Genomic DNA, 24,989 nt, shown 5'->3' with positions numbered 1-24,989 from the left:
AACACTGAAAACTGATCAAAAGCTATGTGGGTATCCTCAACAAACAGTGAAAGTATAAGTTTCAGAATGGATAAGTAACTTGGGAAATGTTTGATGTTTTCATATACCGTTCGTGAGGGTGTTCAGAGGGACACCAGTTGGATTTGGCTAAGCTTGGTGAGTAGCAGTATTCGGTTATGAGTCATCTATTAAAATGTCAAATGTGAACAGGAATCTGCTTCTCAAATTGAAGAGTGTTTGCAAAAGTGTTTTAACAACACATTGGAAAATTTGATTAGGCCATTTGGCAGATTTTGCCGATAGTGGGTTTTATTAATTTTATAATCACTGTCAAGAGCTATGATGATGCATTTGGTGGGTCCCAGGGCATTTTTGCCTTCCATATTACAAGGGACAGAAAAAAGTCTGACCCCTCAATAAAGTAGGAAAAAAGCATTTAATTGTCAGTATGGGTGAAATAATTGGCTTGTGGGCCAATTGAGAGGTATAAGGAAGAGTTCCTTGTCTCCTGATACTTGAATTTCCTAGCATGGGACTCCTATCTGAGGAGTTTCATTGAAAGCTCAGGGTGCCTGGATCAACCCGAGCCTGTACCCAACCTGTCAAACTTGGGCGAACTGTGATATATTGCATGTCTCAGGCTGTCGTGTTCTCAATTCCATGTGGGCAAGCATCCTATCTGCTTGTCACAGCCCTATTCCCATACAGTGACTGACATGAAAGTCCTCAATGAAATGTTTTGAACGATTGAGGGATTCAGTTGAGTGTCTTGGGGCACTGGCTGCCTAAAATAGAAAAAAGTTCTAGAACTACTTTATAACCCAGAGAGTAGGAACCATATATTATAGCGTTGCTAGTTTACATATGGCGGACCACAGAACCTTGGAGAAAGGAGTCCATAGCAGTGAATGGTTGTTGATTCACTGGAACGACCTCTTTGTGTAGAGGTTTAGCTTGTAGAACGCCTTGTGTGTCTACTCTGAGTCTTCTGGTAGTCCAGATTGGCAAACCTTTTCCCAACTCCTCCGCCAAACCAAATTCTTTACTATCTTTTCCAAAGATTCTTTTGCCACCTCAGATCCTTTCATGGGAGAGGAAGGACAAAATGGACAGATAGGTGTCTGGCCTTCCTCAGACAATGTGACCAGCCTAGGCAACCTGTGCACTGGGTTCATAGCACATCAAGACATCTGTGAGGGGCTGTCTAGTTGAAGTGGAATGTTCTTTGATTTCCAAGCCCTCGTCTGGGCGGCTGTTGCATGCTGTTGCCACACTCTTATCTGTCTGCCTTCATTGCCATACAACATTTTGGGACCTCTTACTACTGACTGTATATTTTCCTCATCATAAATTCTAAGCCACTCTGTTTGTTGGTAATTTGGTACTTCATGTTCTCATCTTGGCCTCTGCCTTTACAAAATCTGAGGAGTCTTTGGGACCCTTTCTGCCTTGTCCTAATCCCACACGAGTATCATGGTCGTGCAAAGTGGCTTCCACCAACTTATATGCCTGCTCAGTCAACGAACGCTCTCTGTTGGGCCACTATCATTGCTTGGCACTTTGTGGACTCTGGGAGTCTCATTTGTATCGAGTCTATTGTGTGATGTACAAACATTGGTCATCATTGTTTTTTTGGTGTGAAAAGGCAGCATCATTTTTTCTGGTCTCAAATTTATGATACTTTTGCCACCTTACATTGTGATTTAATAAAGGGACAGCATAACTAAATGGAAGGCATATAGAGCTTGTTTGCATACTGAACCAAACAGAAAACCTGGAAAAGTGGAAGTGTAATTGGGGAAATATAGATATGGGGTATATACAATATTGTGTCAATATTAAATTTGAGTTTGATAGGCTATTATGGTTTTATTTTTTTATTTTATTGTATTGTATTTTTTTTCAATATATGAAGTTTATTGTCAAATTGGTTTCCATACAACACCCAGTGCTCATCCCAAAAGGTGCCCTCCTCAATACCCATCTCCCACCCCCCATCAACCCTCAGTTTGTTCTCAGTTTTTAAGAGTCTCTTATGCTTTGGCTCTTTCCCACTCTAACCTCCTTTTTTTTTCCCTTCCCCTCCCGCATGGGTTTCTGTTAAGTTTCTCAGGATCCACATAAGAGTGAAACCATATGGTATCTGTCTTTCTCTGTATGGCTTATTTCACTTAGCATCACACTCTCCAGTTCCATCCACGTTGCTACAAAGGGCCATATTTCATTCTTTCTCATTGCCACGTAGTACTCCATTGTGTATATAAACCACAATTTCTTTATCCATTCATCAGTTGATGGACATTTAGGCTCTTTCCATAGTTTGGCTATTGTTGAGAGTGCTGCTATAAACATTGGGGTACAAGTGCCCCTATGCATCAGTACTCCTGTATCCCTTAGGTAAATTCCTAGCAGTGCTATTGCTGGGTCATAGGGTAGGTCTATTTTTAATTTTTTGAGGAACCTCCACACTGTTTTCCAGAGCGGCTGCACCAATTTGCATTCCCACCAACAGTGCAAGAGGGTTCCCGTTTATCCACATCCTCTCCAGCATCTATAGTCTCCTGATTTGTTCATGTTGGCCACTCTGACCGGCGTGAGGTGATATCTGAGTGTGGTTTTGATTTGTATTTCCCTGATGAGGAGTGACGTTGAGCATCTTTTCATGTGCCTGTTGGCCATCCGGATGTCTTCTTGGGAGAAGTGTCTATTCATGTTTTCTGCCCATTTCTTCACAGGGTTATTTGTTTTTCAGGTGTGGAGTTTGGTGAGCTCTTTATAGATTTTGGATACTAGCCCTTTGTCCGATATGTCATTGACAAATATCTTTTCCCATTCCGTTGGTTGCCTTTTAGTTTTGTTGGTTGTTTCCTTTGCTGTGCAGAAGCTTTTTATCTTCATAAGGTCCCAGTAGTTCATTTTTGCTTTTTTTTTTTTTTAAATGTTTATTTATTTCTGAGACAGAGAGAGACAGAGCATGAGTGAGGCAGGGGCAGAGGGAGAGGGAGACACAGAATCAGAAGCAGGCTCCAGGCTCTGAGCTGCCAGCACAGAGCCCGACGCAGGGCTCGAACTCACAAACCATGAGATCATGACCTGAGTCGAAGTCAGTCTCTCAACCGACTGAGCCACCCAGGCGCCCCTCATTTTTGCTTTTAATTCCCTTGCCTTTGGGGATGTGTCAAGTAAGAAATTGCTACGGCTGAGGTCAGAGAGGTCTTTTCCTGTTTTCTCCTCTAGGGTTTTGATGGTTTCCTGTCTCACATTCAGGTCCTTTATCCATTGTGAGTTTATTTTTGTGAATGGTGTGAGAAAGTGGTCTAGTTTCAATCTTCTGCATGTTGCTGTCCAGTTCTCCCAGCACCATTTGTTAAAGAGACTGTCTTTTTTCCATTGGATGTTCTTTCCTGCTTTGTCAAAGATTAGTTGGCCATATGTTTGTGGGTCTAGTTCTGGGGTTTCTATTCTATTCCATTGGTCTATGTGTCTGTTTATGTGCCAATACCATGCTGTCTTGATGATTACAGCTTTGTAGTAGAGGCTAAAGTCTGGGATTGTGATGCCTCCTGCTTTGGTCTTCTTCTTCAAAATTACTTTGGCTATTCGGGGCCTTTTGTGGTTCCATATGAATTTTAGGATTGCTTGTTCTAGTTTCAAGAAGAATGCTGGTGCAATTTTGATTGGGATTGCATTGAATGTGTAGATAGCTTTGGGTAGTATTGACATTTTGACAATATTTATTCTTCCAATCCATGAGCACGGAATGTTTTTCCATTTCTTTATATCTTCTTCAATTTCCTTCATAAGCTTTCTATAGTTTTCAGCATACAGATCTTTTACATCTTTGGTTAGATTTATTCCTAGGTATTTTATGCTTCTTGGTGCAATTGTGAATGGGATCAGTTTCTTTATTTGTCTTTCTGTTGCTTCATTATTAGTGTATAAGAATGCAACTGATTTCTGTACATTGATTTTGTATCCTGCAACTTTGCTGAATTCATGTATCAGTTCTAGCAGACTTTTGGTGGAGTCTATCGGATTTTCCATGTATAATATCATGTCATCCTCTTCCGTGGGCCTCTCGTCAGCGCTTGGCTCCGGAGACTCCATCCTGCTAGTCTTCTGGCAGTTTTCTGGGTTATTTAGGCAGGTGTAGGTGGAATCTAAGTGATCAGCAGGACGCGCGGTGAACCCAGCGTCCTCCTACGCCGCCATCTTCCCAGGATCCTAGGCTATTGTGGTTTTAAAGGACTGTGTCCTTTTTCTTAAGAGATACATGCTACAGAATTTGGGGGGAGGGAGTGTCCTGACATCTGTTATTTAATATCAAATGTTTCAAGTAAACATTTCACATATATGAAGAGAGGGGAGAAATATTTTTTTACTTGGAGGGAGACTGTAGCAGCATCCTTGGTCTTTACCCACTAGATGCCAGTCGCATTCCACCACCCCCAGTTGTTGTGACTGACAATGTCTCTAGACATTGTCAAATGTCCACTGGGGGGCAAAATCGTCTCTTGTTGAGAGCCACTTCTCTAGGAGAAGATTCCAAGGATGGCTAACTGTACTCTTTCTACTTTTCTATGTGATTGAAATTTCTCAAAATGGTAAGTCAGGGACACCATCACGGTTGGGACTAGAAGCTCGCCATGAATGAAGAGCCATTTCCCACTAAGGGATCCCTGAACAGAAATAATGAAAGCAAGTTCATATCAAGGAACTTAATCAAGGCCTAATAATTTAACATCAGTAAACTTTAGATTTAAAACATTTGCTTTCCATTTGGGTCCTCCGAATTGTGGTGTTGTCTTTACAAAACCAGGAGGCTTTCAAGAATGTCAAGGTACGAACTGGCTGTTGATTCTAAGGTGTTCCATTCTGGGCTCCAGCGTCCTTCTCTTGCAATCCTGGCCCCTCCTGGGCACACTCGTATTGCTCATTTTGGAGGACGCTACAGAGTTGACTGCTATTCATTCATTTGTTTGTTCAAACAAATGCTACTATAAAATGGTTTCCATTTGCCAGATTATGCCCTGAATACTTAGATAAAGAGTGGTTGTGGATTTCGATGCAGTTCTACAGAACTGCTTGGTGAATATTGCTGACCGGAGAGGTGAGGGTTGTTGGCCTAGGAGTCCCATGAATCCCCTGTGTGTACATTCTCATCATGCACAGATACATCCACCTGGCCATTCAACAACAGAAGGCAATATTAAGAGGTTATGTTATTGCTTTCATGTGTTTATTGCCCACCTCCAAAAGCAATTGCTAAATTTCCCACATCTGTACAATTTTGAAGCAGCTAGTAAACGAAGCGTAACGGGAAAACTTGTGTACCAGCTCATTTAAGACACAGTATGTATTGCACAGCCACCATGGCCAAGTTCTGTGTGAAGTCCAGGGAGATAAAGATGAGGGAGATTCACCCCTGACCTTACGATAATCATAATCAGCTAGGCAATAGAAGAGATAAAGAAGAGATTATTCCTAGTCAAGGTGTCAAGGCAAATGAGAAGAACTCAAGGTGCAATAAATATATTAGGACACAAGTGTTTGGTGTTTTTTTTAAAGTTGTATCAACTCTCAGGAGCTTATCATCTAGGATTCACACAGTTATTGGTAATTCTGTAGTGTGGATGTCACCTCTATAGTGCAAACCGTTATTTCCAATCATCACGGGGAAGTGAGATAAATCATTTCAGGGGGGTATTCAGGGATTGCTTTATGCAGTTAGTGGCATTTGAGATGAGTTTTGGAGGAGGGATCTGTGTTTGAGCCCAAGGGACTAGCAGGAACAAAGACCTGGACTGTGAACATGAAAAATATGTGTGTTCAGGGAATGATTAGGTAAATTAGTCTAAAAGTCACACAATAGCCTTATACAAATTTAATGTGATGCTAAGTCACACACACACACACACACACACACACACACACACACACACACGTGATGAGATGATTGGGATGTTTATTTCCTGCGTTGATGAGTCTTATTTTCAGCATCTGTTTTGTTCACTGATGCATTGCAAGTACCTTCAACAGCCTGTGGCATATACTAGATATTCAATCATTATTAGCTACGTGCATCTATACATACAAGCTATAACCATGGCGCCCAGTTTCACCACTCGATCATTGTGGTCCTTACCACAGTCCTACAAGGTGGTTAGGATTCTCCATAGCGTCCAGATGATAAAGCTGTGGCGCCGAGTTTTAACGCCGTTGTGTTTGAATCTAGACTCTAAGGGTTAGTCTTAGGTGAACTTTTTTAACTCCCTGATTTTATTTTATTTTCTTTTTTAAGGTTTATTTATTTTTGAGACAGTCAGAGCACCATCCAGCGGCGGGGGGAGGGGCGGGCAAGGAGCGGGCACAAAGAGAGAGGGAGACATAGAATCCGAAGCAGGCTCCAGGTTCTGAGCTGTCGGCACAGAGCCCGTTGCGGGGCTCGAACCCATGAACCGTGAGCTCATGGCCTGAGCTGAGGTCGAATGATTAACCGACTGAGCCACCCAGGCACCCCTAACTCCCTGATTTTAGTGAAATGGTAGTAGGCTGTGTATCTTTCTTCATCTTGTCTGTATTTAATTTTCCCCTTTAGATCGGTATAAAGCAAATCTTTGTTTTTTATAGGCGCTCAGTATTTTACTTTGTGTTTGTGTCATAGTTTTTGAATCCCTCCCATCCTGATGGGGGCCCAGAGGGTAGACACATTTGTAAATTGGATAGAAGCTGCTAAATTGTTCTCCATAGGGGATTGTTGAAATGCTCTCTGAACAGTATATTATCATGCATATTTACTCATGGCCTCACTAACACCTTGTTTCCAAACTTTCACTACTGCCTTTCTTCAATTTCTCCCCTGAACCCACCAGAAATCCATATGAAATCCTATCCTTTTCTCATTTTCTTTTGTTTAACATAAATTTCTATTTACAAACATAATGCAGTTTTATTACAGGATATAAGTAAAGACAAAAGCAGAGTGAACCCACTCCCCACCCCACAACCTCCCCCAAAAAACACCTGAATCTTGTGAAAGCAGGGAGCCACAGTTTTAATGCCTAAGATCCTGTGTTAGAAGCATCATGTACCTTGGTTTCCTCTCATTAATTCACTTCCCACTGAGGATCTCTTATTTGCTAGACACTAGTGTGAATAGAAAAGATAGAATGGGGAAAAAGACCCCCTTTGCAGGCCCTCGCCCAGCTCAGCATGCCCACTTGACATCACATGCTTACCTGGGAGCTAGGACTCTGAACTATTGAGCTAGAATGACAGCACTCCAGCAAAAGTGGTCCAACCTTGATTTGTCCAGTCTGTGTCTGTTTCCTTTTGAGTAGTACAGGGCTGATTATAATTGTCCTTCCTGATTCACAGAATTCGTGAATTTAGCAAGCAGATGAATGCAAATGCACTTCGCAAATATCAGAAGTTTAATTGAAGGCAAACCTACAGGTACCCTTAATGGCCACCACGCTGTGCAATGTTTAGGGACTCTAGGTATGGGTAGCAGGTGAAAGTAATCAGAGAAATGTTTAAATTTGGTTATCAAAGTATATATCCAAATGTCTTTTAGCACAGTCAAACTCTTGATTAAGAATACACTCCTGTTTGACTAAAATGACTTTGGAATTTATATATTTTCTCCGTTTATGAGGTTTGACAAGAATCATCAGTTGTTAACTACCTGCTTTTCCCTTTTTACTGTATTTTTTTTTTCATATTCCTAGTTAACACAGAAGTGGAATCTTATAAACGATGGGTAGGGTGAGTTTTACTTCTGTCTGGAAGGCTTTGATATTATTTTGATTATCAATCAAGCTTTCTACACACGCACCGGCACCAGATGCATCTACAAAAGGGCAGTTGGATGGAAAGCTCTTGTCTCATGTGTGTGAGTTTAATACTGTGACTTTTGTACTGAAGCCTGATTGCATGAAGAGAGTTACGTTCTGAGATAGCACACTGCATGACTAACTGGAAGGAAAAGACTTCTCCAGTCCTCATCCATGGAGGCAAGAACCTCTGCAGCACAGGGCCCCTCTCGTCCAATTAGGGCACATCAAGGCTGCCACGTGGCAGTGTTTTGAATTCACCCAGAACAATTCTTTATTCGTTTCTCCCAATTCCTTTCCACTTCCTTTACCTTGAACCATATGGCATGTCAGTGTACAAGATACTTTGTATATCACCTGCTTGTGCATCATTAGGATTTGAAGTTAGGAGTTCTGTGGATTTTGGGGAACTACAACGCATCCACCACTGAAAGCAATAGAAATGAGAAAATGCTTTATATTTTGTAACATCATCTGTAACAGTGTATAACCTTGGGGTATTCTGAAAACAATCCTTGCGAGTCCAGAGAGACAAGGATGATCAAATTCTGGGTCACAATTTGATTTTGTTGGATTTTTGAAGTCATTATATGTCGAGGATGAATAACTGAATAAACGTGGCTTAGCTTTTACCGTATCCGAAATGGACGTAATAATAACTTTCTCAACACCACTCTCAAAGGATGCAGGTTGATTCTGGCCAGTGGTCCTAAATATTACCAGGTTTATAAATAAGCCCATGAATCACACTTCAGTATGACACTGTGTAAGGAATATGGAACTTGGGGTGGGAAGCCCTGGGTTCAGCATAGACATGCTCCTTCCTAGCTGTGTCAAACCAGTAGGAACACTGCATAGGGTGCTTTTTGGGAGGCTGTACCCTCTTCCCCACTAATGCTTCAGCAGGCATTTTGTTGCATGATGAAACCAACTAGTGAATATCAAAAGAAATTCTGTATATAGAAGTGCTCTTGAAACTCCAAAATCAAATACAAAAATTACCTTCCTCGCAATGATAAGCGCTTATAACAACAGCATTTGATGAGACTGTTCTCAATGAGTCAGCGACTGTACCTTAGGACTTTGCATAGATCATTCACGTGTGTGACATCACTGAGAGCTGGATGTTGGTGTTTTTATTTTTACGCACAGAAATACAACCCAGAGAGGCCAACCACTTGGTTCCATTACCCCAAGCCGTGAAGCTATTCACTGGCACACCTGGGGTTTGAAGTCTTTCATTCTGATGGAAAGACACATTCTGCTTTCCTTAATTTGACTTTAAGTGGAAACACTGAGAATGCTTGGTGTTTTTTTGTTTGTTTGGTTTTCAACCAAAGTGTTTTGAGCACCAGGTATCTATCCAATAATGTGGTAAGAATTGTACATTCATCGTTTTGTTTCTTTTTGTTGTTGTTGTTAAAGTTTATTTATTTATTTTGAGAGGGAAAGAGAGAAAGAGAAGGAGTAGAGGAGGGGGAGAGAGAGAGAGGGGGGGGGGAGGGGCAGAGATAGAGGGGGAGAGAGAAAATCCCAAGCAGGCTCCACACTGTAGCTGCAGAGTGCGACTTGGGGCTAGAACACATGAACCATGAGATCCTGACCTGAGCGGAGATCAAGAGTCAGACGCTTAACCAACTGAGCCACCCAGGCGCCCCCATCATTTTGTTTCTTATTCCCAACAAGTTCATAAGTTAAGCAGGGGCGCTGTTGTCACTTGGTCTTTGTGGAGGGGGCTGGGTCTTGTGCACTGCATGCCTTGTAACCACTACATGGCTCTGAGTGGCACCATTTGAATCTGTTTGAGTCAGGACTTTGGAACCAGACCTCACCTTCCTTGTCGCCAACATTATGCCCTTCTCTGATGTTGAGGTGTGTTTCTAAGAACTCAGGTCACTGTATTGGCCTTCATGTGGTTTCTAAGAGCCTGCCTCCTCCTTGGACAGATTTGCCATCACGATTGGGTCCAGGGCCAGAGACGCGCACTTCATGGCTACTCTCACTTCATATCATCTGTGAAGATCTTTTTTGTCCAGGACATTTTCAGTCTGTTGCAAGCAATAGATGTAAGAAGCACAAAGTTGCAAACCAGTTCAGTCATCGGTCGGGAATTTCTGGACTGACTGAAATAGCCTTCGCAATGTAGGTCGCTATTTTTACGGCTGAGCTAAGTGTTTGAAAGTGGTTCACACAACCATGATCTCAGGTTGAAGCAAGAGAACGTTGTGGTAGCAAGAAATCTCAAGGCGTGGCCTGAGACCAGTGGAGACTGGCCCTCTGTACCCAGCATCACACACAGCTGGGGTTATTGGCTCCCCGGGTAAAACTTTCTGATGTTTTCGGCAGCTTTGAGAACAGCTGAACTCAACTCGTGACCTTGTAAGAAGGTATAACTGGCTTGATTCAGCCCCTTCTTGCCCTGTTCCTGCCAGACTGAAGAATAGAAGACTGAGCCTTTCACCCTTTTTCTATTTAGAGAGTGAATAAAGCCACCTATTCCTGCATAACCCCCCAAAATCCTGTATTGTCCCAAGTGCTGGGTTGAGATTTTGCCAGCAGAGACCTTTTAGTGTACTGAGCGCTATACAAAACTACCTTAATATTTTCCCAAGGACCCAGATGTATTACCACCATTTCCAAACTGGCTGGGACCGGGTAGGTTAGAGGTCGAGGAGCTTGGTCAAGATTATGGAAAAGAAATGGCAGAACTTGGATTAAAGACAGTCTGATTGCAACCCAGTGGTTCTCAAAGCTGAGTGGGCACCAGTATTGCCTGGAGGCCCATTAAACAGAGGTTACTGGGTCAGTCCCATCACCTCAGAGGTTTGTGCCTGGTAGTCTTGGGTTGTGCCCAAGAATTTGCATCTGTGACAGATTGCTTGGTGCTGCTGTAATGTACAGGCTCTTGAGTGCCAGACCTTCCTCCTCTGATGCAATCGGCTCAAGTACAATGGTGGAATTACCTTTACGGGTGGGCCGCCATCTTGGGGTGAGATACCAATGCCTGGGCCTCATCCTCTGATACTCTGAGTCACTTGGGTTGGCCTTGGTCTCAGGCATCTGGAGTTAACAAGTTTCACCACGTGATTCCAGTGTGCAGCCAGGCTTCACATTGGAAACCACTAACTCAGTCTGCACTTAGGAAACTTTCATGCGTTTCTCAATCGCTTGAAGATCTCGATAAAATACAGTTTTCACATTATGGAAAAATCCAAAGATGGGCTTGTGCTGCTGGATATGTTCCAAACCCCATGGTTGCCTGATAAACTACAGGCTATCCAGTTGAATCTGGATTTTCAATAAACTGCAAATATTTTTTTTTTCCTACTGATATATCCCAAATATTTTCATGGGACATACTTATATTAAAAATTATTCATTGGTAAATCTAGCAATCTTACCCCCAAAATAATAATTATGTGAATCGCTTCTTTCAACTCTCTCCCTCTCTCTCTCACTCGCTCACTTACTCACTCATAGATTCCTGGTTCTAATCCAGACCTGCTGAACCGTAATTTCTAGGATGTGGTAGTCTTTATAGTTATCCAGCACTGCAAGGTGATTCTTATCCGCTCAATATGGGAAATAAACTTATACCACATGCCTACTTGTAATCCCCCTGTCACCCCCACTGGCACGTAAGGGGCGTGCTCTTTGGTTTGAATATAGTGAGCAAGCTGAGTGTGCTTCTTACCCCATCATAGACTCTGTGATGGGAGGATTTGGTCCCACTACTAGGTGAGGGCAAATCTTAAAGATTCTGGGCTGTGATATTTTAATTCCATCGATAAGCTGTCCTCTTTGATTCTGTGAGAGAATCTAGTCTTAGGGTGCCATAGAAGTGGTCAAGAGGGACTTAGTGGCTGATAGGAACTGGGACAAGAAAAGTAGGACATTCTCTGAAGACGAGAAATCACAAAAGGTGTCAGCACCTGAGAAGAATGCCTCCGAGTGGACTCTCAAGGAGGTGGGTGTGGGGAATAAAGGGCATGCACCCCACACTGGGACACAGAGTCAGCACTATTTCCAGAACTGAGGAGTTCTGTACGGAGCGGTGCCGACATAGGTGTAATACATGCATCAGAGAGGCTTCCAAAGCAAGGCAGGAAGTGAACTCTACTTTTACAAGCACTGGCGCTTCTGCTGCTCTGCAAGACGTCACCTCTTTGCATTCCTGGTAGAACAATCTATGTCTTTTGCGGCAGTTATGGGATGGGGGCATTTGCAAGTGGTGCAGAGTTTAGTGAAGACGCAGAGGTTGGAGCCAGGGGAAGAGGTCCCCAGAGCATCTCCCTCGTAAACTGAGAGCAAACCACCAGGTTCCAAGGGTAGATATTGTGGGGAAGGTGTGTGTGTGTGGGGGGGGGGGGAACCTCCAGCAATCTCCCTCACAGAAGGAAGAGCCCAAATCCCTCCATCATTATGACTCTTTTCCTTAATTTTTGTCAAGACTCTTACAGTTAGACACTTAGGATGGAATTTTTTTTTTCTTCTTTGTGCATTTTAACTGGCCAAGTTCTCCTAATTCCTTCCCAAGCCATGTTTTTTTTATGTGAACACGTTAACAGATAGACGTACAGACGTGTCTGATTTTCGTTATGCAATTTTGTTCTATCAGCTGACGTCCCTTGAACGAATAAGCGTTTTAGACTATTCTAGTATTAGCTGACAAAAGGGTTTATTGAAAAACATCTTGGTGAACTGTTGTTCTGTGCTTCCTGAACATACTGGACAGGGAAGAATGTACTTTATAATAAAATTCAGACTTACTCCAGGTCGTTATAATACCGTATTTTTATGTGTCCATTATATTAGGAAGCCTTCTGTGTCTTTCTTTTAGTGTTTTTGACCATTGCTGGGTGTGGCCAAGAAAAGAGAAGAATACCTAAAAGTATAGACAGTTTGTTTTGAATAGGTTTGCCCCCTCTGAGAACGAGTAACATTGTGATACAGCGCATAATGTAGTCATGAAGAATAAATAGTTACGTTGTTTGCATAGACGACTTTTCACTAGGCTAATCTTTGTATCACCTCTTACTGTAGTGTTGTTTTTGGAAAACTTTTTAATAACAGGATATGCTGTATTTATACCAATAAGGACTTTTGTCCTTTGTCCAACCTTAGAAGGCACTGTAAATGCGTTCTCTGGTACTTGAGAGAAATTGGCGTTTATTTGGTATTGCCGTGAGGTGGAAACTCTGTGTGCTCTCTAACTGCCGGGAAGCAGCACGTTTTTATAAAACCTCCGGAGGAAATTGCCACTGCTGAATTTTGCACGAGTAAGAGGAACAGAAAGTGTGGCCTTGCCTTTTCTTTTAATAGTCAAGGGGCAAGAATGACTCCTATAATGGGATTCTAAATTTGCCAGACCTGTATTAGATTTGTGAACTCTTGCTCACCACACTTCATGAAGGATGTGGAAAAACTGAAAGGAAGGTTGAAAAAAAGCAACAAGGTGGTTTCAATGAGGCAACAGAGTTCCTCCCTAGAAATCTTACAGGAAATGGGCATCTTTCACCCACGCCTGGAGAAGTGTTGGGTGTATGATCAGATGTCTGAGTTGGGTGCACGACGGGGGTGAGTTGCCCTGTGTTCTGGGGAAGTAAAAGTTGCGTCCCCACAGCAAAGGTGACACCCCCAAATTGCCTGCTCGCTGCCCTAGAGCTGCCACATACACCTGTGCACATCACGGGTGTCATGCCTAGTGTCCCATAAGAGGCTCCCAGGCGCAGTGCCGAGATGCTGACTGCAAGGCCCTCTGGAAATGCCATCACTGCTTTCCCCCTACAGGGGTTGACCTCAGTTTGTGATTTGGAAGTGCCCCAATCTTCTAGGTCATCCAGGAAAGAAATTCACGTGGCGTGAATGGAGCAAATGAGGAGGGATGTTGGTCGATTCAAAAATGGCTCTACGTATTTCGTGGCCGTGGCTCTGCTCCAAAGCAGTTTCGCATTTCCTTGAAAATGGTGGAAGCCCTGCCTGTCACAAGGGCTTATCACATGCAATTACTTCCCCTTCCCTTTTGCTTTTGGGAATGCAGGCTTGTAGAAAATACTCTGTAGCCTACCCTTCCCTTTTCCTGATGATTGAAACATAAGGTTTGGACTGGAAAGTGTCAAAGCTAATGTGTGGATCTCCACTGCAACTTACTTAAATGGAGAGTTTGTCTCCAGTTTTATGACTCACATTGACTGGTGTGTGGTTTATATGAGTGGAAAGTTTGCGCTTTGGTTAGAGGAGTCCAGGAAACTGTGGCTTCATGTTATGTGCTTAATATCCATCAAAACCGGGGTGCCTGGGTGGCTCAGTTGGTTAAGTGTCCTCCTTTGGCAAAGGTCATCTCACGGCTCGTGGGTTTGAACCCCGCAGTGGGCTCTGTGCTGACAGCTCGGAGCCTGAAGCCTGCTTCGGATTCTGCGTCTCCCTCTCTCTCTGCCCCTCTCCTGCTCATGCTCTGCCTCTCTCCTTCGCTCTTAAAAATAAACATTAAAACAATTTTTTAAAAAATCCATAAAAACAGTGCTCACATGTATGTATTTATATTGTGGCAGGATATCAATTTATGTGCTGCGCTTCCTAATGTATGGTATCAGGATTGTGAAGTGCCATGGAAAGTGTAGAAAACTTCTGTTCAAAATGGCTAGTAGGTCCTTGTCAAGTTACTTCATCTTTCTGAGCCTTTTGTTGTTTCCTCGTCTGTACAATGGAATACGTGTGACGGAATGCATGTATTTAGCTGCTATCGTGTGTGTGACAAAGGAAGGAAGACAATATAAAGAAAACTGATGAGCGTGGTACCTGTCACAAAAACGTTCTTTATAATTATTCATTTAACCAGGTGAGGACACGGCCCGCAGCCGAAAGGAGCGAGTGCTGTGCTCCACCTGGAGTTTGCTTCCAAAGACATGTTCACCTGTCAGGTGGAATGATGCTCTTCTTTTTCTCTCTTTGTTTCCAGCCACAGGACGAAGTCTTCAGGCTGGCCACCTCCCTCGGGAACCTGGGGCTTGAACCAGGTCCCACCCTATGGATGGGAGATGACTGCGAACCGGGATGGCCGGGACTGCTTCATCAAGTAGGTAGAACTGACCCCATGAACAGTGAACTCTTTGCTTTTTCCATGTCTCTTTTTCAAGCCATGACTCAGTCAGTTAACTTTGCATTAGGGTCTCAGAGACGTTGGGAGGCCATTACGCAAAGCATCTTAATCTCCTGTGTCTTCTATGTCTTCCGACATGAGGTTGTTTCGTCCTTGGTCGTGTGCCATGTGAGAGCAATAAGTCGGGGTATAGTAAGGGCATTCTGGGACAGAGAAAAAGCGTTCAGTAGTAAATCTGAGGCCAGTTGTACTCGCTGTCTGAGGCTAGAACTAAAGTGTGACGTGGAGGTGTAGCATTTCAATTGCTTTCTAGAAATGGTCAAGACAAATGTTACCAGCTCATTCGTAACTTAAAACATCAGCCGCAAGAATTGTGTGCGTTACTGGTTGACTCGTAAGTTTCTCACACTAACACTGGCTAAAGTTGTGGAGTTTTGTGGTATATTTTTTTGCGTGTTACAATGCATATAACAGAATGGTAAATTTTATGTAACATCTTAACCATTTTTTGGTGTACAATTCCGTGATATTAGGTACATTCAGAAGGTTATACAACCATTACCACTGTCCGTTTCTAGAACTTTTTCATCATCCCCAACAGAAACTCTGTACCCATTAAATAACTTCCCATTCCCCCTCTTCCAGCTTCTGGTAACCTCTGTTCAACTTTCTGTCTCTACGAATCTGCCCATTTTCTTTAATTTTTTTAAATGTTTATTTATTTTTGAGAGAGAGAGGGAGAGGGAGAGAGAATGAATGAGCGAGCAGGGGAGGGACAGAGAGAGAGGGAGACAGAATCCAAAGCAGGCTCCAGGCTCTGAGCTGGCAGCACAGAGCCCGACATGGGGCTCCAACTCATGAACCACGAGATAATGACCTGAGCCGAAGTTGGACACTCAACCGAGACACCCAGGCGCGCCTGAATCTGCCTATTGTAGATATCTCATATAATGTGAAATCCTAAAGTATTTGTTGTTTTGTGTGTAGCTCATTTCACTTAGCATAATGTCCTCAACATTCATCCATGGTATAGTGTATAGAATGATTTTATTCCTTTTCAAGGCTGAATTATTTTCCTTTGTCTGTATTCTATTGTATGGATACACCTGATTTGCTTAACCATTCATCTGTCAATGGAAGTTTGGGTGGTGTCTACCTTTTGGTTCTTATGAATAATGCTGCCATGAACATGGCTTTACAAGTATCTGTTTGAGTCCCTGCTTACCATTCTTGTGGGTATATACCGAGCAGTGAAATGACCAGATCATAAGGTAGTTGTATATTTACCTTTTGGAGGAACCACCAAACTATTTTGGAGGAACCAGTCACTATAGTTTTCTGGTTTTTTGGAATTGAATGAGATGAGTTTTTTTTTTATTCTGATCTTTATTTTTTTAATATAATCTATTGTCAAATTGGCTTCCATACAACACCCAGTGCTCATCCCAGCAAGTGCTGTCCTCAGTGCCCATCACCCACTTTCCCATCTCCCCCACCTCCCATCCCCCCTCAGTTTGTTCTCTATATTTAAAAGTCTTCTGGTTTGCCTCCCTCCCTCTCTATTTGTAACCATTTGTTTTCTCCTTCCCTTCCCCCATGATCTTCTGTTAAGTTTGTCAAGATCCACATATGAGTGAAAACATACAATATCTGTCCTTCTCTGACTGACTTATTTCACTCAGCATAATACCTTCCGGTTCCATCCACGTGGCTGTAAATGGCATGATTTCATTCTTTCTCATTGCCAAGTAGTATGGGTAAAGAAGATGTGGTTTATATATACAATGGAGATGAGTTCTTATATTGCACTCATCAAAAAAGCAGGCATCCACCCCACTTACTTTTACAACCCAAGTGAATCATTCTTTTTGTGTTTTTAAGTTTATTTATTTATTTTTGAGAGAGAGACGAAGTGAGAGAGGGGCAGAGAGAGAGGGAGACAGAGCATCCCATGCAGGCTCTTCTCTGCCAGCACAGAGCCTGACCCGGTGATTGAACTCATGAACCACGAGGTCATGACCCGAGCCAAAATTAAGAATCTGTCGCTTAACCGACTGAGCCACCAAGGCACCCCAAATATTCTTAAATATCAGAATTAAAAAAATAGATGTGAGATCATTAAGCATGGTTGATCCTAGCCTAATACACCTGAGCAGAGATTGGAGGCCAAAGGAAACTTTTTTAGACCATGGGCTGCGTTCTTTGTTCTAGTCAGTCTTACTGGGGACTGACAAGCAGACAGAGTCACTATCAAGGTGCGGGATCATGTTTGTAAAGATAAAAATATTTCCAAGATTGTTTTGGGGGATTTGGTCGTTGGACAGCCTAGCACCTCCCAGTGATTATTGGAAGGTATTTACATGAAAAACACATGAATGTTGCGGTCAGGTTTTCGGTCTCTGTGGTTGCAATCTCTCCTCTGTTTTGTATTTCCTGCAAAGGGGAAAGGTGGTGTCTTCAGAGTACAATTTGTTCCTGGGGGGCTTGCCTTCTGGGAAGATTGAAGTGGCCCTTGAACATGACCCACCTCAGGGAGCCTATGGCAGTGGCCCTCTGGCTCTTCAAGGCTTTCCTGAGGATGTGCTCCCCTAGAAACTACCCAGAAAATGGTAGTGGAATGGTGGTAGAATCTCCCAGAAAGCTCCAAGACTGGCAGAAAGGCCAACAATTTTGCACATACCCTAGATTCTGAATTGCTCATTTCGTACAGTTCACCCAAGTCCCTTCTATTGCTGGAGGGATGATATTTTGTCATATTCTAGCGTGCCATCTATTTTGTAACATGGTTATACATTTTTGTAATTGGCTCAGTTGAGGTGGCCTGGATGCTTTGACTCAAAACAATAAAAATTTCTGCCAAAGAAATGTACTTTGTACAAGATACAGATGATACATGTATGCAGGTATATCTTAGACTTTTCCGATGGAAATGGATTTTGCTTTTTCCATCGCTGGATCTGGGCTCCCATACGCTCCGAACCATTTGATCAATATACGTGAAGTCAAACCAAGGCCTATTGGTTATACAGTCCAGGCATCCTAGCTAGCTCCGGCCACGTGCGTTTTTCCTTGGTGTCATTGACATTTTCAAGGGCAAGCCCAGGTGTAAATTTAACATTTACACTAGCCTAATGCCAGCTGTTAAAACCTGTAAGAGCAAATCAGCAACTTAATGGAAGACACCTGCACTGATTACTAAATAGCAACTCTGAAAACCAATGTCACCAGTGTCACTTTTTCAAATCTCTAGGGTTTGTTTAGTTGAAAAGTAAATTTCCACGCGTCTCTCAGACTCATTGTTTTCCCATGTCAAGAACAGTACTTCTTTCAAAAGTGTTTGTTCTTTCTTTATCACTAGTGAGTTTTATAAATGAGAATCATTCTGGTGGGGTGTTTTTTTCTTATCCCTTACAGAGAAATACTCTAATTACGAAAGTTTCTGGGGCACTCTGGTTTGCAGTTTGGAGTATATCTCTACTCATTAGTTTTCTAAGTTAAAAGAACAATTTGAAAATTAAACTGTGACTATTAATTATCACCTTTGCAGTTAATTTTTCTCTCTTTTACATATTCTCTTTGAAAGAGATTAGATGTCTTCCCTTTTTTTATCTTAGGATCCAAATGATATCCCACATCAGACAATTGGTTTTGACGGAGGTACAAGTTCTTTCAAGTTATTAATAAAGCTATGGGAAGAACCAGGCTTCACATGTTCAAAGTTAGATTCTTCTAGCTCAGTAATGAGCTATTTCTAGCATGATGAGTCCTTCAGAATATAGCCCCGGGTCGTTAACTGTGTTCAAGTTTCCTCTTTCCTTTCCCATCCCCAATTATTTAGGGTAGGACCAAGAAGTTAAATTCCATAGAGAGTTGGTAACACATAGGGTTAATCATTTTTTTAAATGTCACTATGCACATGGAAATAATTTGAGGAACAGTAGAAACTGCTGATGCCTGGTTGTCCTAGTCTGTTTGGGCCTTTAGAATAAAACACCACAGACTGGGTGGTTTACAGAGAGAAATTTATGTGCATACTTTTTGAGGCTTGGAAATCCAAGATCGGTGTGCCAGCTTGGTTGGGTTCTTGGTAAAGGCCCTCTGCTTGGCTTGCGGATAGTTTCCTTTGCTCTGTACCCTCACATGACAGGAAGAGAGAGACACACAGAGAGAGGGATCATGTCTCTAAGTCTCTTCTTAGAAGGGCACTAATTCTGTTGGGGATTAGGGCTTTAACAAATGGATTTTGGAGGAACACAAACATTCAGTGCATATTCCTTGATGTTGGGGTGGAGCCAAGAAACAGAGTTTCAGAAACTCCCCAGGTGATTCTAATGAACAGCAGTGGTTGTTGATGTGCAGCATTTTCCTGTACATGACCTTATTTAATTGACGAATAATGATCGCCTTTCCAGATGATAGAAGGAGACTCAGACTAATCACATATTGCTTTCCAAAGTTTTTCACATGCTTACCTAGTCCCTACACATCGCACGTTCAAATACACCAAACTCTGCATCAGGAAAAGGACAACGTTTGTTGCTCTTCTTAGAAAAATATGAAATACATTGGTTTGAGCAACAGAGAATATTGTTTAAGAAACATGGGAGATGTAGGAGCGCCTAGGTGGTTCAGTCAGTTAAGGGTCCAACTCCTGGTTTCAGCTCAGGTCATGATTTCCCAATTTGTGAGTTTAAGCCCCACGTTGGGCTCTGCGTTGTTGCTGCAGAGCTTGCTTGGGATTCTCTGTCTCTCCCTCTACCTCTCTCTGCCCCTCCACCCCCCCATCCCCCGTCAAAATAAATAAACTTAAAAATAAAGGAAACGTGGGAGATGTAAAAGAAGACTTTCTCAGTTGCTTATTATTACCGTTTAAGAGAGACAACAAAGCAGGGGAAAGGAGAGAGACAGACAGGGAGAGAGAAACTAGATCGAAAGGGAAGAGTCTCAGGACACTGTTGTGTTAAGAAATGGGTGAGAGAGGGAGAGATAGACAGAAAGAGAAAGACCTACACAGAAAATGAGGCACTCTGCGATGTTTGCTATAGTAACAGCATCAATAAATATGTCGGTGTAGATGTAAATATAGATATTTACATAGCTACTGATACAGATGTACAGAGATACAAGATGTAGTTCTGGATATAGATATAAATGGATATAGAATATAGGTATAGATTATAGAAGTGTGTGGATATAGAGGCGTACAACCGTGTCTGCCCAGAAGGGTCCTGGTTTATGAGTATTGTTCCGACATGATTACTGAGACTATATCCTTTTGCTCTAAATATGTTCTCATTTGGGTGAACCACGTTTAGAAAATTCTTGGGAGACCTAAGGTTTCATGAAACCTTGACACCTGACCTGTGAGATAGTGAAGGTACATTGAGGAATCTACTTTTATAAAAATAGGTGAGTTTCACAGGAAGTGGGGTTGCCACATCCTGTGTCTAGTCAACCAGCATTTGGTCCCCATCATCAGACTATAAGACCTCGGTTGTTTTGGCTTGGTAATGGAGTCCAACCCATGCCAAACCTCCTATGTTATGTAGCTTCAATCATCACCCCTAGGGTTACCCAGCCCTATCAATGTGTGTTCAGCTCAGTTCACCTCCACCCTTCCCTGTCATACCCTCCCCACTCAGCATCTTTAGTAATGGCTATCAGCCTCTTCGTCTGGCCATGTGCTTCCTATAAAAGCACTCCTTGGCCCGCCCAACATAAGTCCACCAAACATTTATTGAACACTACTATATGCTGAAGATTCCAAGATTAGTAAGGCAATTTCTTAGCTTCCAGGATCTCAAGAGTATGGTGGTCATGATAGGCCTGCCATCATTCTCAACTGAGCAAGGTCCGTTTAACCTCCTTAGAGACACATAATATGTATAACAGAGACAAGGGAGCCCTGTGTGTTAGTAATGTACCATTTTTGAGTTAAATGGGGGCAAAAACATGCCTGTTGGACTGTGTGGCTGGGGATGCTTCATGGAGCAGTGATGTGCTTCATAAATCTGGCACTGTGGCTTTTGAAGACTGAATGAGTAAGTAAACCATGATCAAAACAAGTATTAGAACACCAGGTGGCAAGGTAGATGATGATGAAGACTCAGCCCCGTTGAAGTCTGGGGATCGAAATGTAGGGGATAGGAAATGAGTTTTCAAGTTCTACATTTGAGAGGCTTCTTTGTTTTCTTCTTCTTTTGTCTAGCTCCAGAAAAGAATAATCTGAGGAAATGAAAGCCGTTTGCATGCCCCACCTCCCTTTTTTGTTAATCACAGCAGAAGCAGCACGCCCGTGATGGTAGGACTCTGTCATCCTGGAAAATGGAAATAGCCTATTTTTGCCTCTCCTTGCTTGTGAACCCAAGAATCATCCCCCTTGGCTTTACCTACTTAGTATAATTCGCGTGTCCCTGAGAGGAAAGAAGCAATTGATTATCAGGCATTCTTTGGTACTTTTAATGTTATTCTTTGGGTGTTGTTTTGCTTTGTTTTTACCCCAAGATATCGTAAGAGAGTCTTATTCTTATTATAAGAATACTTGCCGTATTCTGTCGATAAGTCCCTTAATCTGTTCTCTTTTAAGAGTTCTCTTAAACTTTTCCTTCTCTAAAAATTAAAAAAAATAGAAAGTCAGCAAGAATGAAGTTGTGGAGTCGGATTTGGACATTGTGGTGGTACCCACCATTCCCCGTAATATTTGTGTATTTGAAATAGATGTCAGTTTCCTACTTTACTGATCCTGCATTATTAAAAGACCTCCAACAGGGGCACCTGGGTGGCTCAGTCAGTTAAGGGTCTGACTTTTGGTTTCTGCTCAGGTCACGATCTCACAGTTCATGGGTTCAAGCCCCACTTTGGGCTCTGCGCTGACAGCGCGGAGCCTGCTTTGGATCCTCTGTCTCCCCCTCTCTCTGCCCTTGGGCTCCCCCCCCCCCAAAATAAATACACATACATTTTTTAAAAATCGACATCCAACAAAGGACAAATGGATCTGGGTGATTACACAAGTTGTTACCCTTTGATTCTGGGAATGAAATATGCAAGGTTTTTATGAAAATTTAAAGGTATGCCAAGGATACAAACAGGAGAGATTTATTTCAGGGGGCTTGCTATATTATGTTGTGACTTTTCAACTGTTCAGAGTTACGAATTAGCATTATGTTGGAGAAGAAACAGTTTGCCTTATTTTTTGTGTTTCTGATGAAGAATTCTTAAATAAAATACATTGCTTCCAAGTATACACGATGAATTCTTCATAAAACGCAAAAAATTTCCTCATGGCAAGAGCAAATGCCATTTAGTTAAATGAGTTCCTTTAGGATCCCAAGCATCCATTTAAGTGAGGGAGGTATATTATAATTTTGGAATCGGAGGAACAAACTAAATGTGATAACATCATTACATGCAATGAAAGGTAATTATGTCGTGTCAATGCAAAAGCTTTCCCGGCTGAACATTAGGGGCTGTTTATTCCCTTCATTGGAACAGATTTGTTTTCTTTCGAATCTGACAAAGCACCTATCTGCTGAGTTAATAATTACTGCTCCCAGCTGGAAGATAAGTTTGCAGAGTTGATGGAAGTGCTTTTAAAAGGAAGCCTCCGAAATGACGCTATCATTCCTGTTCTAACCTGGCATATGGCTCACAGAGCTGCGCTAGGCAGGCTTCTCGTGTATCAGAGTCTGTTTCGATTTCTCTGTACATTTGTTCTAGACATTTTGCTGGGTTACTGAATCTGTCCATCACTCGTGCATACATATCTCAAACTCTTGGCTTTTTTTGTCCAGCCCAGCCGAAGTATTGTAATGACCTGAATTTCCTCGGGCCGCTTGATGACAGGGAGAGTTGGGACACACACAGTCAAGCAGAGCTGGGGACAGCAGGTTGGGTGGCGAACGGGATTGGTTCCTTCTTCTACTGAGCGTTTTTGCAGCCTCTAGGGATGTCCGTGAAGTGGGTCACGAAGGCCGTTCAGGATCACAGGGACAGCCAAACTGTGAAAAGGAGGAGCACCTGGAGGACCAGGTTTGTGTCACAGCCTGTAATTGAAATAGTTGCTTGAGGCTGCTACCACCTCTTGATTCTTTTGAGTGGCCTCTGGAGCTCTTTTGGGATTGACCCAGCCCTCGCAGAGAGCAATTTTGATATCATCACCTAAGGCCGGGGCCCAGGCAGGAGATTCTGGCCTGTGCCAAATGCCAAGTGGCCTGTGTGGTTGTTTCTGCCATGTAAATTGGCTGACCTGAAGGGAACATGGTATGACCTTTGTGGCACACGTCTTCTCCATGTGGTCTGCACGCGTGCATCAGAGCAGGAGAGCACGGCTGCTTATGGAGAGTCTCACTGTGGTCCCTCAGGGCTTCGAAACCACAGTCCCTGCCACGCCCTTGTCCTCTCTCTCCTCTCAAAGCCTCCATGAATCCTTGTTATCAACTGCCATTTTCTGGAGAAGAGTCTCTTCAGTTGGGCGGATGATGACGAATGGCAGTACTTGTTTGTGCCGGTGGTCGCGCAGATGAGCCTGGGTCCAGAGTGGGCATGTCACTCTGCCGTTTCATGGAGGATGTCCCTCTGTGACTCCAGGAGCACAGGCTGGGCATCGGCAGTTCAGATGGTGAAGGCCGCGAGAGACTCTCCAAGATGACTATTTGATCTAACAGAGGCCCGTGAGTATACAGGGCCAAACACATGATTTTCAGCACCCGCTGCAGACCGAAAATCAGCTCCCTCCCTCAAAGAGCTGGATAAATGTGCTCATAACAGTACTAAAATATTTCCTACTTTTACATTTGACACCATTCTATGTAAGGAAAAGTAAAAATTTTTAATTATTAGCATGAATCTTACTGATGACTTTTTGATGGAAATGTAAGAGCTTTTCACTCGTATGCAGAATCACTGACATTACACAATTTGTATTTCGTGGCTTATACGTTTATATGTGTTTCATCCCAACCCAAAAAGCAGAAATGGTATACAAAATTCACTTAACAGTTTTTCTTTTACTTCTCGGTATGAGGACACTCTACCCAAACTCCCTACCTTTGGCTAGGTCTTAGGTCAAGAAGAACTGAAAGGAAATGTAACTATGGGTTGCCCTATCTTTCCCTTTCCTTCTCTGTCTTCATTTTCGGTAGGTCAATGGCCAATACAGGGAAGGAAGACAAGTAAGAAAGGATGTGACAGGATTGCTTGGTCATTCATTTTTCTTAGAAGGCTATAACTGCTAAAGACTGATTAGCCTTCAGCCCTCACCTCCCAAGATCACCTATTGATTTTTTTTTTTTTTTTTTATCATTTTCTTCATGTGGTCTTTTCAATAGATACCTAGCAAAGAGGACAGATTACTTCTGGGTATTGACTCCCTCAGAAAGTTCTCTCTCTGCCCTGTTAATGATGTGATTTCTCACCAAAGGATAGACACTTTTCTTCCTCCACCCCGACACTTATTTCTGTAGGCCAAATCAGCAAACCTTTTCTGTAAAAGGTCACATTATATATATTTTAGGCTTTGGAAGCAATGTGGTGGCTATCACAACTCAAAGCAATGCAACCCTGCCATTGTAGTGTGAACACAGCCATAAGAAATATGTCAATAAATGGATATGTAAACAAATGTATAAATAAACTGTGTTCTAATAAAACTTTATTTACAAAAGCAAGCTGGGGGCCAAATTTGTCTTGTGGGGTGGAATTTTTTCACACCCTCACTCTAGAGTATCTTGCATTTGACCCCATTCTTATTATTTCTAGTTCACTATCTGATAAATTTATACAACCCTCCCATGAAATGGGAAGCTGCCATTTATTTTATGCACAATGGAATTTATGGTAGACATTGGTAAAGTGCCTTTTCTCAGGTACTGTTAGTAATGCAAAGTTCCATGGTATATTCACTGTAAGTAAGGACTTTTTGCACAGCTCTCACATTCGTGACCTACCTCTAAGTAGGGTTGTAGGAATAGCACCATCAAAATTCAACAGAGAAGGAAAACCTTCACTGTTAGAATGTCATGACTCTCTCCACTTCCTCGTGATGGGGGCTGAGGGAG

At 42.6% G+C, this 24,989-nt stretch overlaps 1 protein-coding gene across 5 annotated transcripts in view; it reads left to right on the top strand.

Moving 5' to 3' along the window:
• FRMPD4 (FERM and PDZ domain containing 4) overlaps positions 1–24,989 on the top strand; it is a 683,266-nt gene that overhangs the window by 481,931 nt on the left and 176,346 nt on the right. For all 5 annotated transcript variants that reach the window (XM_081793716.1, XM_081793714.1, XM_081793715.1 and 2 more), the window contains exon 2: positions 14,794–14,910. In XM_081793716.1, coding sequence (XP_081649842.1) covers positions 14,873–14,910 — 38 coding nt within the window. In that variant the 5' untranslated portion in view covers positions 14,794–14,872. The remainder of the gene's footprint in view (positions 1–14,793; positions 14,911–24,989) is intronic.

Source organism: Panthera onca, chromosome X, assembly GCF_046562875.1.
Source record: "Panthera onca isolate mPanOnc1 chromosome X, mPanOnc1 haplotype 2, whole genome shotgun sequence".
NCBI lineage: Eukaryota > Metazoa > Chordata > Mammalia > Carnivora > Felidae > Panthera > Panthera onca.
This window is presented reverse-complemented; position numbering and strand designations above follow the sequence as displayed.